Source organism: Chiloscyllium plagiosum, chromosome 25 (genome assembly GCF_004010195.1).
Source record: "Chiloscyllium plagiosum isolate BGI_BamShark_2017 chromosome 25, ASM401019v2, whole genome shotgun sequence".
NCBI lineage: Eukaryota > Metazoa > Chordata > Chondrichthyes > Orectolobiformes > Hemiscylliidae > Chiloscyllium > Chiloscyllium plagiosum.
Window position 1 is genome coordinate 4,885,760 of NC_057734.1, and position 15,879 is coordinate 4,901,638.

Sequence of the window (15,879 nt, forward strand, 5' to 3'; positions counted from 1 at the left end):
ATAAAATGCCTTTGGGTTATCCTTGATCCTATCCGCCAGAGATTTTTCATGCCCTCTCTTGGCTCTCCTAATCCCTTTCTTCAGGTCCCTTCTGGCTATCCTGTATCCCTCCACTGCTCTGTCTGAACCTTGTTTCCTCAACCTTATGTAAGCCTCCTTCTTCCTCTTTACAAGACATTCAACCTCCCTCGTCAACCAAGGTTCCCTCACACGACCATTTCTTATATTAATAAGGAAAATACATCTTTTGTTTTATTCCCCTTTCCTGTCCTGCTTGCAGCTACTCCAACCAGATGATCTGTCAATGCTATCTACCTGGTTTGTCTTGTGCCATTCTCATACATCCACTGGAACACACCTGCAACCGGTGTGTGACATTTGTCAACCAAATTTGTCTAGGTTGACCCTGCTTTCTGCGACCCTCTCTTTGCTCTCTAGAAGACATCTATGTCGCTTTTCAGCTCTGATCAAATGGCCAAAATACTTACAGTTCCATTTTGGAGTGTAACTTTTTTTTTGAAAACAGGTTTATTGGGGCTCTTGCAATTTAAAGCACCTCTTCATTAGTCTTATAACCCACATATGGATTTTAAGTATATATCTTATGGGAAGAACAATGTATAACTAAGTTTAATAGATTTTGTATCTTAAGAAGGGGGGAATACATGGTAATAATTTCATTTTGAATTGCTGTAATTTTCATTTGCAGTAACAGGGGCACAGAGACCTAGACACAGAGAGGAGTCAGAGTGTAAGCTGTGAGTGCGCACATGAGACAAAGCCAGAATGCGCAAGTGTAAGGTAGAGTTAGTGCGAGTACGTATACACACACACACACCAGTTGAACATAATAGAATCTTCCATCAGCCAACCACAAAGGAACGTTTGGTAGGACTGGCCAAACCTCAGCAGAAATCGAGTTGGATTTAACTGGGAGGTAGAAGTACTGCATGAAGAAGTGCAAGGAAAGAATGCAGGTGAGGCAAGATACCAAAGGCGGGAGCAGCAAGTTAGTGGAAATCAGCCTTGAGACGCAACCAATGTATGTACAGGGAGAATGAGTAGTTCCATTTACAATTTATTTTCACTTTTAAGGTGTTTAGAATTCTTTGGTGACTTCTGTCTTTCCTTGTACAACTCTAAGTAAAAGCAAAATATTGCAGATACTGGGGATCAGAAATAAAAAACAGGAAATGCTACAGAACCTCAGGTCACGCAGCATCTGTGGAGAGAGAAACAAAGTTGATGTTTGTTTCAAAGAAGATCATATTGGACTCAAAATGTTAAATTTGTTTCTCTCTCCACAATTTTGCCAGATCAGCTGAGTTTCTCCAGCACTTTCCTTTTATTTCTGTAAAACAGAGGTGGAACTCAGGAGTGACAGGGAATGGCAGACAAAGTTCAGGCCTCTCAAGTACAAGTAGTTCAGAGCTTGTTTTGTGTCCTGAATTAGGGCTTCGCTCAGCAATGTAGCTAAAGTTAGCTCAACCTGGGCAGCAAAGTTGAGATTTGCAAGGATGTCCAAGATGCTACAGTCAACTTTCAACATGTTGGTAGATCTCTTTGTCACTTCCTTTAAGGAACAGCTTATTACTCATGGTAATTTAGGAAAATAGAAAGATTACAGTGGATACCTAGACATGAAATCCAAATAATATCATCTTATTTCAGTCTCCCAGTATTAATGCTCCTAAGTGCTGTGCATCCAAAGAAATTTCAATCATTTTTACCACCTGAAAAATAGTCACTTGGGCAAGGCAGAGAATGACGTCAGGCATGTGGAGATTTCACTCTTATGGAACTGAATTCAGGTCTTGATGTCACAAGGAATTAAGGGCTACGGGGAGAATGTGGGTAAGTGGAGTTGAAATGCCCATCAGCCATGATTGAATGGCGGAGTGGACTCGATGGGCTGAATGGCCTTACTTCCACTCCTACGTCTTATGGTCTTAAGTTGCCATCTTTCGAAGATTGAGGGATAGGGGCGAGGTGTCAAATAAGAGAGGGACGGAGAGAGAGAAAAAAGTACAAGTCAAAATAAGTATTTGTTTGAACTAACTCGCAAAATTACATAACAGCACCTTACCTAAATATGTATTCACTATTTGTCATCACATAAGAAAGGATATGGTGTGGATTTACAAGGATGGCACCAAAAACGGAGAACTATTGCTATGAGGAAAGATTGGCTAGGTTGAGGTTATCAACTTTGGAGAAGAGAGATCGAGGGAAGATTTAATCGAAGTCCATAAAATTAATAGGCGCCAAGAGAGAGAGATCGGAAGGGCCAATTCCTTAGAAGAAAGGTCAACGAACAGGGGGCATAACGTTAAAGTAATTGCAAGATTGGCAGGGAGCTCCGGAGTATTTGTTTTTCCATCAGACAATGGTGGGGACAAGCACTCATTGTTTTAGGGGTGAGAGGGGCAGAAAGCTACATCTAAACTACTGGATTTGTATTTGTGGCACCCTAACCTACAAAACCATGACCAAGAGCTGGAAAGTAGGAATCGGTTGCATGATTCTTCTTTTGGCTGACAACGATGTGACAAAAGGCCTACTTCTGAGCCATGAATGTTTACATTATTTCTATATTAAATGGTCAGGCCGCAAGCCTTAATTGAGTGAAACAGTTACATTAATCCAAAATACAGTTCCATCAATAACATTGAAACTGGAACACATGCCAGTGCTCTCTGGCAGGATAGAATTTGAGTGACTTTTGTGGCAATTTTTTTTATTGTTGATTGATGAGACTGATCTATTATTGTTTTCAATGTAGTGACAGCACTCAAATTCCAATACCACACCGTTCTAAATGTAATGTTAGAATTTAACAATAGAGAGGTATACATGAACAGTACTATCTGTAAGCAGTTTTAGTACTTAAACAAATCATACCTTGAGGAGATGGCTCCACAAAATCTAACACTGCTACTTTTCTGCCATACTGGGCCGCTGCAGTGAATTAAAGACAAACAGTGATTACACTCCATAACTATTTTACACATCAGCAAGTAAAAACAGGAAATAGCAAAATAATACGATAGTGGTAATGGGAGGTTATGCCACTCTCCATATTTCACTCACACACCAACCTCTCACTTACCCAGGAGATATTGGAGAAACAAATAGCTGAACACTCTCTTGGGTTAATGTGTGGCACAAGAAAAAGCACAAAATGCATTAGAAAGAGGGGGATTTTTGTATCCTGGTATACACTTTTTAAAATAAACCAAATTGTCAAATTAGTCGTGTTTCTTGTTCAACAGGCTGGACCTCAAGAGGCAGTTCATCATTTGAGGTTCCCATTTCCCAGAAATGAAGACCTCCACTTGGTGGTTTAATTAAGAATACTTTTTTTTTTATAGATTAGACAATTCATTTATTTGTTACTTCATCAAACTTTGGCTGCAAGACAGGTAACAAGATACAGGTCCGTGACCAGGTGAAACTTGGAAAGTCATCACAAAGCAGCTCTGTCCCTTGACCAATCCTGAACACAAATATATACTTTATTCATAGAATGTTTCAAAAGTACATCATAAGTACATCATTACATTCGAATTAAATTTTACATTGTGCAATACAGTTTATTTCAATACAGTATACAGTGCAAGCCATGGCACCTGCATCAACTCTCTGAAACAGTCATCCACTTGCCCCTGCTCTCTCTTCTTTCCCAGATCCAGAGAGCTGTTAGAAACCAGAATGCATAGGGAGTAATGGAACACAATAATAGAGATTCGCTGAAGGAAAAGCTGGGAAAACATGAGGGAGAAAAGTATAAAAGATGATGCTAACAAGGAAATGAAGAATTAGAAGAGGCTTGTGAGAAACATTTTCACCAATTCAGTCCAAATGGAATGAATTGCTTGTTTGAACGCTGGAAATTTTTTGTCAAATATTTATATTTTGTTTTTTCAAAAATATATTCCCTTGCCTCTTAAAAGCAATTATGGATTTTATTTTGTTAATTGTTCCTAATGCAATATTCCATTTCTTAACAATCCTCTTTTCCTACCCTGCTCCTAGATATTTGGATGATCATAAATTAATGCTTGCTATTTATGATGAAAATTATTTTCCTGAATTTCCTTACCAAAATTTCTGCATTTTAAAAATCTCTACCAGATCTCCCTTTAACCTCTAAAGAAAGCTCCAGTATATTTTGATTCCAATCACAACATCTTAGTAGATCACGTCCAATGTCCATACCATTTCTATGGCCTTGATATCATTCTTAAAGTAAGACACCCAAAAATGGATACTTATTATTTTAACCCTGGCGTAACCAGTGGTTTCTACAGGTTGAGTGTCACCTTTAGCTGTTTGTATTTTGTAACCCTTTTTATAAAATCTAAGGATCTTACAAGTTTTATTTTTCAGCTTAATTCATCCTCCCCTCTCATGTTTTTAAAATTCTGCACTGTCAATTACCTGCCTTCAATATTTCTGGACTTTAGTACATGCTTATTAAACATTAAGTAAAACCAGTGCTTGGAGATGAATTAGTTAAGTTTTATTCATGGAATGTGAGCACTGCTGACAAGGTTCAGCATTTATTGCCCATCCAGTGGAACGGTTTGTTCGGATACTCTGGAAATTAGCCATATTGCTATGGCACTGGGGGTCACAAGTAGCTCAGAGCAGACAAGCACAGCTAATATCCTTCCCTAGAGGACAGTGAAGCAAACAGGGTTTTGTAACAATCAATTATCACCATTACTGATGTTAACTTTCTATGCTGGATTTATTTAATTAACAGAATTTAAATTCTTCACCATTAAGCAGTCATTAGTCCTGGTCTATTAATCTTAATTAGATCTATTTACTAATAATACCACTCCTTGTTCTTCCCTTCTATTTATCTCAGCATATGCTACTCAAAATTTGCAAACTTTGAGCATTTTCAAAAGAACAATAATAGCAGCAAAATGAAGCACTTTAACATACTTTACCAAAATATTTGATTTAGTCTGACCATCACAGTGAAACACAGAAAAATATATTCCTTAACTGGAAATAAAATGCTGGAGATCACAGTGGGTCAGACAGTATCTATGGAGAGAAAGTACGCTAATGTTTTGAGTTTAGACGACTCTCATAATGTTGTCACGTCTCAAATCCCAAAACAAATCACAGGAAGTTGTGTTCTGAATAGCAGGCACACTTCCTGAAGCAAATTTAACCACTCATCGAGCTGCTCGCACAGTGATGATGAGCAATTGAAAAGCAATCAATTAATTTGGTTTGGTCAAAATGGTGAGATAGTTAGCGTGCAGGGGGTGGTATCTGCAATAGTAGACAAGAGTATTTGGGTCAAAATCCTGGAACTCCCTCCCTAACAGCACTGTGGGCGTACCTACCTATGACTGCAGCAGATCAAGAAGTTGGTAGGTAATTATAAATGGGCAATAAGTGTTGGCCTAGTCAGCACTGGCCATATCCAACAAATGAATTAAAAGTGATATTCTCCCATATTTACCCAAAAAAAGGCAGCTAAAGCACGTGTTTAAAGTTCCTTCTCAAGGATGGTGGGTAAAGGGAGCCTCTCATTCTTACAAATAAATTGCTTGCCTGCTGGAATTTATCAAACCTGTTCACCGAATAAATTTTAAAACAAAAGGTAATTTATAGGGAAAGTTAGCATCAAAAGATATAGAGAAACCAAAAAAACGGAATCTGGTAAGAAACAAGTAAGTAGACACTTAGCTTATTAAAACATAAATATGAGTAGTTTATACTAAAGTCCCTATGTGTTAACAGGTTTAAGAGTTTGTTTATACAGCACTCATCATAATTATGACCAGAACTTTAACCGACTACAGAAACCTTTGTACTTAACAACATAGCTCCATCAAGGGGTGTTTTCAGGCACTTTAAAGAGCATAGGGAACAGTCAGAGAAATAAGACAAAAGGGAAAGTATACAGCACTCTGGAAGTGTTTCTATGTTACACTTTAGAAACAATAAGTAGAGTTTTCAAGTGGGGAGTTCTTCCAAATATTACCATTAATGCATTTCCTATGTGGTGATTATATTCAAATTGAAGTTACTATGCCACCAGGATAAACCAGGGCATATTTAACTATAATCAAAACTGTGAATAAAATAAAGAAAAACACAGCATTTGCCCAGGTCTTATTGCCACTGCATGTGAAGAAGATAAGTTTCTGGCCAATAGTGATCACCATGCAACAGATACATAAGGGATTTGGAAGTGATAATATCATTGAATGTCAGATTAGATTGACGAGATTCACCGCTGGTGACAGTCACTGTCTAACAGTTGTGTGGCACAAATGTTATTGGCCACACAACACCAAAGACAAACGATATGAAGACTGTGCAATCATCAGCAAACAACCCCACTTTTGATCTTATTGACAGAGGCTGAAGGTGATTGGGCCTCGTATACTATCCTGAGGAACTCATATACAAGTCTTGGAACTGAGATGATTAGCATCTAACAACCGCAACATTTTTATTTTGTAACTTGTTCATGGGTGTAGGCATCACTGGTTAGATTACTATTTAATGCCAATCCTGAATTACTGTGGAGGTTGTGGTAGTGAGCTGCCTTCCTGAACCACTGCAATCCTTCGGGTATAATGACATCATTAGTGCTATTTGGAAAGGACTTTGGGGATTCTTACTCAGCAACGGAGAAACGTTTCCAAGTCAGAACGGCAATTAGCTTGGACGGGAACCTGTAGATATTGGTATTGTAATGTATTTGCTGCCCTGATCCTTCCACATGGTAGATGTTGCAGGTTTGGAATGAGCTATCAGAAAAGTCTTGCGTGAGCTACTATAGTCAATCCTGCAGACAGTACATGCTGCTGCCACCGTATGTCACTAGTTAAGGAAGTGAATGTTTAAGGTGGTGAATGGGGTTCCAATCAATTGGGCTGTTTTGTCCTGGATGGTGTCAAGTTTCTTAAATGTTGTTGGAGCTGCATTCACCCTGGCAAGTGAGGAGTACTCCATCACACCCCTGATTTATACTTTGTCAATGTTGGACAGGTTTTATAAAGACAGGACACTAGTTACTCACCACAGAACGCCCAGCCTCTGAACTGCTCTTATTGCACTAGTAGTTATATGGCTGGTCCAGTTCAGTTTCTGGTTAACAGGATAGCTGCATTGATAAGTTTGGATTGAGATTACTGCCCTCTGGTAACTCTAACCATAGAAATCCACCTGATTTGTAAGGATTTGAAATTTTGCCATGAGGTGGCACAGTGGTTAGCACTGCTGCCTCACAGCACCAGGGTCCCAGGTTCGATGCCAGCCTCAGGAGACCGTCTGTGCGGAGTTTGCACATTCTCCCTGTGTCTACATGGGTTTCCTTCGGGTGCTCCGGTTTCCTCCCACAGTCCAAAGATGTGCAAGCCAGATGAATTAGCCATGCTAAATTGCCCATAATATTAGGTGCATTAGTCAGAAGGAATGGGTCTGGCTGGTTACTCTTCAGAGGGTTGGTGTGGACTTGTTGAGCAAAATGGCCTGTTTCCACACTGCAGGGAATCTAATCTAACTACAACTCCTTGATGCCAAACTACAACAAATGATCAAAAGGCCAAGAATGCTTGAGCTTTGACTTTCGCACTCATGGTGAGATTTGCAATTTTTCAATGTTGGGATGATCATGGGGTGTCCTTTTCCTTTACACTGCTCAATTTTCCAACACCATTCACAACTACATGGTAGATTGCAGAGCTTTGATCACATTCCTTGGTTGTAAGATTGCTTCATTCTGTCTACAGAATACTATTTCGCAGCATATAGTTAGGTCATAGCTTTACTGATTTTAACACCTCAAAGTTTAGGAGGTGCCTATTCCTGCTCTGGGCAGACTCTCATGTACTTCTCTTTGAATCAAGGTTGGACCCCTGAATAGTAATGGCAGATTGAGAGATGTGTCAGGATGTGGTTAAGACGACATTTCACACGTTTGCCTTTATTGCTCAGACCTTTGAGTATACCGGTTAGGATGTCATGTTTTAGGTTGTACAGGTGGGGCTTCGTCTGGAGTATCATGTGCAGTTCTTGTCGGCCTGCTTTCAGAAAGATACTATTAAATTGGAGAGGGTTCAAAAAAGATTCATCAGGATAATGCCGGAAATGGAGAGTTAGAGATATAAAAATAGGCTGGAACTTTTTTCACTGGAGCATAGATTGAGGGGTGACATTGTTGAGGTTGAGAAAATCATAAAGGTAAATAAAAAGTGAATAGGAAGGGTATTTTCCTTTGGGTGGGATAGTTCAAGTCTAGGGGACATATTTTTAAGCAGAGAGGAGGAAGTTTTAAGTCATAGATTTATAAAGCACAGAAATAGATCCTTTGGTCTAACTCATCCATGCCAACCAGATATCCTAAATAACTCCCATCCCATTTGCCAAACTTTGGCCCATATCCCTCTAAACCTTTCCCTTTCACATATCCATCTAGATGCCTTTTGCATATTATAGCCTCCACCACTTCCTCTGGCAGCTCATTCCATGCACACACCACCCTCTGCATGATAAAGTTGCTCCTCAAGTCCCTTTTAAATCTTTGCCCTCTCACCTTAAACCTATGCCATCTAGTTTTGGACTCTCCCACCCTGTGGAAAAGATCTTGGCTGTTCATCCTATCCATGCCCCTCATGGTTTTATAAACCTCTAAGGTCATCCCTCAGCCTCTGCCACTTCAGCAAAAATAGCCCCAAGCATATTCAGCCTCTCCCTACTGCTCAAACAGTCCAACTCTAGCAACATCCTTTGAAAGCATCAGAGGAACAGGAGAATCGACGTTTCAGGCATAAGCCTTTCATCAGGAATTTCTGCAGTCTTCATTTTGTCCTTTTCTGAACCCTTTCAAGTTTCACAACATCCTTCCTATAGCAGGGAGACCAGAACTGCACGTAGTATTCCAGTACTGGCTTAACCAATGTCCCATGCAACATGATCTCCCAATTCTTATACTCAATGCACTGACCAATAAATGCAAGCAAATCAAATTCCTTCTTCACTATCCTATCTAACTGCAACTCTACTTTCAAGGAACTATGAACATGTAGATTGTTTTTTTTTTAAGATTCCCGACAGTGTGGAAACAGGCCCTTCAGCCCAACCAGTCCACACCGACCCTCCGAAGAGTAACTCACCCAGACCCATTTCCATCTGACTAATGCACCTAATAGTATGGGTAATTTACCATGGCCAAGTCACCTGACCTACTCCAAGGTCTCTTTGTTCAGCAACAGTCCCCAGGATCTTATCATTAAGTGCATAAGTCCTGACCTGATTTGCCTTTCCAAAATGTAGCATCTCGCATTTATCTAAATTAAACTCCATCTGCTATTTCACAGCCCATTGGCCCATCTGATCAAAGTCCCATTGTACTCCAAGGTAACCTCCTTTTCTGTCCACTAAACCTCCAATTTTGGTGTTAACTGCAAACTTACTAACCATACCTCCTATGTAAACATCCAAATTATTTATAAAAATGACAAAAAGCAGTGGACTCAGCACCAATCCTTGTTGCACACCGCTAGTCACAGGCCACCAGTCTGAAAAGCAACCTGCTACCACCACCCTCTGTCTTCTACCTTCAAGCCAGTTCCATATCCAAATGGTAAGTTGTTGGAATCCACGTGATTTAACCAACCTATCATGAAGAACCTTGCTGAACCCCTTACTGAAGTCTATATGGATCATATCCACCACCTGCCCTCAATCCTCACCGTTACTTTTCAAAAAATCTCAACCAAGTTAGTGAGCAACTTTTTTTTCTTAAACAAGAGAGTGACTTGTGTAAGGTATAGGGTTAAAATTGTGCAGAATAAGGGAACAGGTGTTGCTTCTGCAAAAGCTTACATTATAAAATTAGGCTGCGCATGCAAATACTAAACAGTGAGAAGCGAAAACAGGTAGAATTATCTATGACTAATAGGGCAGGGCGACCGTGTAGCGGGATGTACCAGTAATAGGAGAATAGTTTGCCAGTCTCAGGAGGGATGTGGCCAACGGATGGAATTTAGTTTGGCAGGATGATCGCACGAAGACAGCAAACTATGCCAGGATAGTCACATATAAGGAACGAGATAAATAAGAGTAAGGGGCGACAGGCTTAGAGTAATGGGAGAAGTAAGCAGAGGCGGATAGAAGCTAGACAAAGGTGGAGTGAAGCTAGAGCTTGTGATAGGCTACGCGCTACAGTAAAAGTAACCAATGGGGTGAAAGGGGAGGACTGAGAGATGCAGCTGAACAGCATAAATCAGAATGCCTACGCGTTAGGCACCCGATCTTGCAAGTATGTATGAATAAAATTTGCTGCTTCAGAATTTGACTCGGACTGAAATTTATTAATACGCGAGTTTTGTTTCTCACATTTGTATATGGAAATAATTGCTGGAGGAAGAGGCTGAACAGGCTGGGGCTGTTATCTCTGGAGCATTAGAGGCTGAGGGGTGACCTTATAGAGGTTTACAAAATTATGAGGGGCATGGATAGGATAAATAGACAAAGTCTTTTCCCTGGGATCGGGGAGTCCAGACCTAGAGGGCATAGGTTTAGGGTGAGAGGGGAATGATATACAAAGAGACCTAAGGGGCAACTTTTTAATGCAGAGAGTGGTAAGTGTATGGAATGAGCTGCCAGAGGAAGTGGTGGAGGCTGCAACATTTAAAAAGCATTTGGATGGATATATGAATAGGAAGGGTTTGGAGGGATATGGTCCGGGTGCTGGCAGGTGGGACTAGATTGGGTTGGGATATCTGGTTGGCATGGACGGATTGGACTGAAGGGTCTGTTTCCATGCTGTACATCTCTATGAATAGATGGATGCAGGTAGAGTTACAACGAATAGAACAGGTTTGAAGGGATATGGGCCAAGTGAGACTAGTTTAGTTTGAGAACATGGTCAGTGTGGTCTAGTTTGACCACAGTGTTTGTTTTCATGCTGTATAACTCTATATCCTCAGTTTTAAGCATTGTAATTAATGTAATACCTTCTTTAGAACAGGCAAGACCACCAGAACCACCTCCAATCACCAACAAATCATACTCATATTTCCCTGAAAATTAAAGAAAAAGCCACAGTTAACTAGAGCAATAGCTTAGAAACAGGTCACTTAGGATGGGACTGGAGGACCGCGGGGGGGGAGAGGGGGGTGTCTTCATACTCCCTCTTCCCGCCCTTATCCCCCTCCCCAGCGGGTTTCCCACCTGAAAGAGCCCGGACTCCGTGGCCCCGCCCCCGCCACCTGAAACGGCTCCACAGTCTCAGCGCCGCCATCTTGTCCGGCCCGAGGACCCCAGGCCGCCTGCCCTTCTCACTGCCTGAGGAGATTTCTCACTTCAATTCCAAATCAAGTTTTTTTTAGTATTTTAGAATTTTTTTAGTATGCGGGGGGGTGAGAATATTCCAAATGTAGTTTGGCTAGTTCCAGCTGTTTTTCAACATTGCCAGCTGTGACTCAGTAGAAGCAAGAGGTTGTGTGTTCAAAGAGCACAAAAATCTGAGCTGACACTCTGTATTAAGAGACCAGCAGTGTAAGGAGATTGTAACTTTCACATGAGATATTCATATTCATGTGCACCAAGACCTGGACAATATTCAGGTTTGACTTAATGGATGGCAGGAAACATTTATACCACTCAAGTGCAACACCATCTCCAGCAAGAGGGAATCTAAGAGGAATTCGGTAGCCTCGTATCTCACCTGTTGACTTCCAGATAATGGCCAACATCTTGAAGACATAGGATTAAATATTCTCAACAACACTCAAGAAGCTCAACACCATCAAAGCTACATCAGTCTATTTGATTGGCACCCCATCCAGCATGTTCAACATTCATTTCCTTCTCCACTGACACACAGTTTTAATGCATACAAAATACATAGCAGTTATTTACCAAGCTCTTTTAACAGCTACCATGCAAACCCAAGAAGACTATCACCCAGAGGGAGAAGGGCACCAAACAAATAGGAACACTGTCCCCTACAGGCTTGACACACAAGATCTTAACCTGGAATTATATTGGTGTTCCTTCACTGTTGCTGTATTAAAGACCTGGAATTTCATCCTTAACAGCACTTGTGTGTGAATCTATACAACATAGATTACAGCAGTTTAAGCTGGCAGCATGCCAACTTATCAAAGAAAATGAAGAATTAACAATAAATGACCAATTAGAAATGGGCAATCTGTGAAGCAAATTGAATTGGTGCCTTTTATTTCATAGGGAATGGAGTCTTTAAATAGGGACATGTTGCTAAAACTAGCCAATCATTTGGAATACTGTGAAAGCTTTCGTCATATCTAAGGAACGGTATACTAGCATTGGAGAACATCCAGAAAAGGCTTACTAGGGTGATACTGTGCACTGAAGGATTTTCTTATGAGGAAAGGTTAAGTAGGTTGGGCCTGTACTCTTCGGAATTTAGTGGAATGAGAGGTGACCTTATTGAAACACAAGAGTTTTAGTTGCCTTGATAGGGTAGATGCTGAGAGGTTGTTTCCCTTTGTGGGATAGCCTTGGACTGGAGCACATGATCTCAATAAAGGGGTCACCCATTTAAGACAGAGATAAGGAAAAATTTCTTCTCAAAGAGGATAGTAAATCTGTGGAATTCTTTATCACTGAAGGCTGCTGAGGCTGGATATTTAAGTATATTCAATCACTAAGGTTATGGGGATTACGCAGAAAAATGAAGTTGTCAGATTAGTCATGATCTTATTGAATGGTGGAGCAAATTTGATTGGCCAAATGGCCTGTGACTTATGGTGTTAAACTGAGGCCCAATTTGCCCTCTCAAAAGAGCAGGGAAGGTATCCCCAGTATCCTGATCTGTGGTTATCCCTCAATCAATATTCCAAAATAGATTGTTGTTTATAGGAGATTGCTTTGTGCAAATAGAACATAGAACATAGAACAATACAGCACAGAACAGGCCTTCGGCCCATGATGTTGTGCCGAACATTTGTCCTAGCTTAAGCACCCATCCATGTACCTACCCAATTGCCGCTCAAAGGTCGCCAATGATTCTGACCCTGCCACTCCCACAGGCAGCGCATTCCATGCCCCCACCACTCTCTGGGTAAAGAACCTACCCCTGACATCCCCCCTATACCTTCCACCCTTCACCTTAAATTTATGTCCCCTTGTAACACTCTGTTGTACCCGGGGAAAAAGTTTCTGACTGTCTACTCTATCTATTCCTCTGATCATCTTATAAACCTCTATCAAGTCACCCCTCATCCTTCGCTGTTCCAATGAGAAAAGGCCTAGCACTCTCAACCTATCCTCGTACGACTTCCTCTCCATTCCAGGCAACATCCTGGTAAATCTTCTCTGCACCCTCTCCAAAGCTTCCACATCTTTCCTAAAGTGAGGCGACCAGAACTGCACACAGTACTCCAAATGTGGCCTAACCAAGGTCCTGTACAGCTGCAACATCACTTCACGACTCTTGAATTCAATCCCTCTGCTAATGAACGCTAATACACCATAGGTCTTCTTACAAGCTCTATCCACCTGAGTGGCAACTTTCAAAGATCTATGAACATAGACCCCAAGATCCCTCTGCTCCTCCACCTTACTAAGAACCCTACCGTTAACCCTGTATTCCGTATCAGCTGCCTTAACTTTTATATTATTAACAGTCACTTCATTGGCTGTAATGTGCTTTGGAAAATCCTGTAGTCATGGATGTTAAACCAAAAGTGTAAGACTTTGTTCCCACTTTCTTTGTAATCTTTCATTTGTTAGTTATAAAAATGTCTGAGATTAGTTAACAAAGAATTCTTTTCCAAATGATTGTGGGAAGGCCGGGGAATGGACAATTGTAGGGTCACTGGGGACACATGCTCCAAGCTATGATGCCACACAGTGAAACCTCATAGAAACCACCACCCCCCACCCCCGACCAGAATTGGAAAGCTAATGACAGGATACGTTGCTCCACATCAGTTGAGGAGGAATGCAAATGGTACAAGGATGGAGAAAGGGGGGTGAATTGGAGTGGGTGATCAACTGGAAAAAAAGAAAGAAAGAAATGAACCTGCAACAACTAAAGGAAATATTCTCCATAGTTTTAAATTGTTGACATTCTATTGTTTATAGAAGTTGGGAAGTTATGTTGTGGTTATACAGGATGTTCGAGAGGGCTACAATTGGAGTATTAGAATGTAGAACATTACAGCGCAGTACAAGCCCTTCAGCCCTTGATATTGCGCCGACCTGTGAAACCAATATGAAGCCCATCTAACCTACACAATTCCATTTTCATCCATATGACTATCCAATGACCATTTAAATGCCCTTAAGGTGGCGAGTCTACTACTGTTGCCGGCAGTACATTCCAGGCCCCCTACTACTCCCTGAGTAAAGAAACTACCCCTGACATCTGTCCTATATCTATTACCCCTCAATTTAAACTATGCCCCCTCCTGCTAGCCATCACCATCCGATGAAAAAGGCTCTCACTATCCACCCTATCTAACCCTCTGATTATCTTCTATCTCAATCTTTTTCTCTCCAACAGAAACAGCCTCAAGTCCCTCAGCCTTTCCTCGTAAGACCTACCTCCATTCGAGGCAACATCCTAGTAAATCTCCTCTGAACCCTTTCCAAAGTTTCCACATCTTTCCTATAATGCGGTGACCAGAACTGTATGCAATACTCCAAGTGCAGCATAACTACATGGTTCCAAAACTCAATCCCTCTACTAATAAACGCTAACACAACGTATGCCTTCTTAACAACCTGATCAACTTGGGTGGCAACTTTCTATGTACATGGACACCAAGATCGGTCTACTCATCTACACTATCAAGAATCTTACCATTGTGATGGCATAGTAGCTCAGTGGTTAGCACTGTTGCCTCACAGTGCCAGGAACCTGGGTTCGATCCCAGCCTTGGGTGACTGTCTATGTGGAGTTTGTGCATTCTCCCTGTGTCTGTGTGGTCTTCCCCTGGGTGCTCTGGTTTTCTCCCACAGTCCAAAGATGTGCAAGTCAGGTGAATTGGCCATACTAAATTGCCCATAGTGTTCAGGGGTGTGTAGGTTAGGTGAATTAGTCAGGGATAAATGTAAAGTAATGGGTTTGTGTGTGATGCTATTTGGAGGGTTGATGTGGACTTGTTGGGCTGAAGGGCCTGTTTACACACTGTAGGAATTCTATTTCTAACTAGCCCAGTACTCTGCACTCCTTTTGCTCCTTGCAAAGTGAATCATCTCACACTTTTTGGCATTAAGCTCCATTTGCCACCTCTCAGCCCAGCTCTGCAGCTTATCTATGTCCCTCTGTAACCTGCAACTAACGTCTGCACTATCCACAACTCTACCAACCGTGCTGTCATCCATAAATATTTTAAAGGCATTTGGACAAATACATGGAGAGGAAAGCATTAGAAGGATATGGGCCAAGCGCAGGGAAATGGGGTTAACGTGGGTGGACATTTTGTCCAGCATGGATGTGTTTGGGTCAAAGGGCCTGTCTCTGTGCTGTAGGACTCTGACTCTATAACACTATTTGGTCGCTATTCATAATCTTTAGAGGAATATGGTTTTTATGTCTGGATTTAAATTTCTACGGTGAGTTTAATTGGTAGTGTCATAGAGTCATAGAGATGTATAGCATGGAAACAGACCCTTCGGTCCAACCTGTCCATGCCAACCAGATATCCCAACCCAATCTAGTCCCACCTGCCAGCACCCGGCCCATATCCCTCCAAACCCTTCCTATTCATATACCCATCTAAATGTCTCTTAAATGTTGCAATTGTACCAGCTTCCACCACATCCTCTGGCAACTCATTCCATACACGTACCACCCTCTGCATGAAAAAGTTGCCCCTTAGGTCTCTTTTATATCTTTCC

General features: G+C 41.3%; 2 protein-coding genes across 2 annotated transcripts in view; one reads left to right on the top strand and one right to left on the bottom strand.

The window, feature by feature from the left end:
- The window catches only part of txnrd2.2 (thioredoxin reductase 2, tandem duplicate 2), an 87,616-nt gene extending 76,301 nt beyond the window's left edge, over positions 1 to 11,315 (bottom strand). The window contains exons 1-3 of the mRNA XM_043715390.1: positions 11,218 to 11,315; positions 11,001 to 11,066; positions 2,902 to 2,958 (exon numbers count right to left, since the gene is read on the bottom strand). Of these exons, the coding sequence (XP_043571325.1) occupies positions 2,902 to 2,958; positions 11,001 to 11,066; positions 11,218 to 11,287 (193 nt within the window). The 5' untranslated portion in view covers positions 11,288 to 11,315. The remainder of the gene's footprint in view (positions 1 to 2,901; positions 2,959 to 11,000; positions 11,067 to 11,217) is intronic.
- Positions 1 to 15,879, top strand: part of LOC122562524 (catechol O-methyltransferase-like) — a 234,766-nt gene that overhangs the window by 171,828 nt on the left and 47,059 nt on the right. The window lies entirely within an intron of this gene.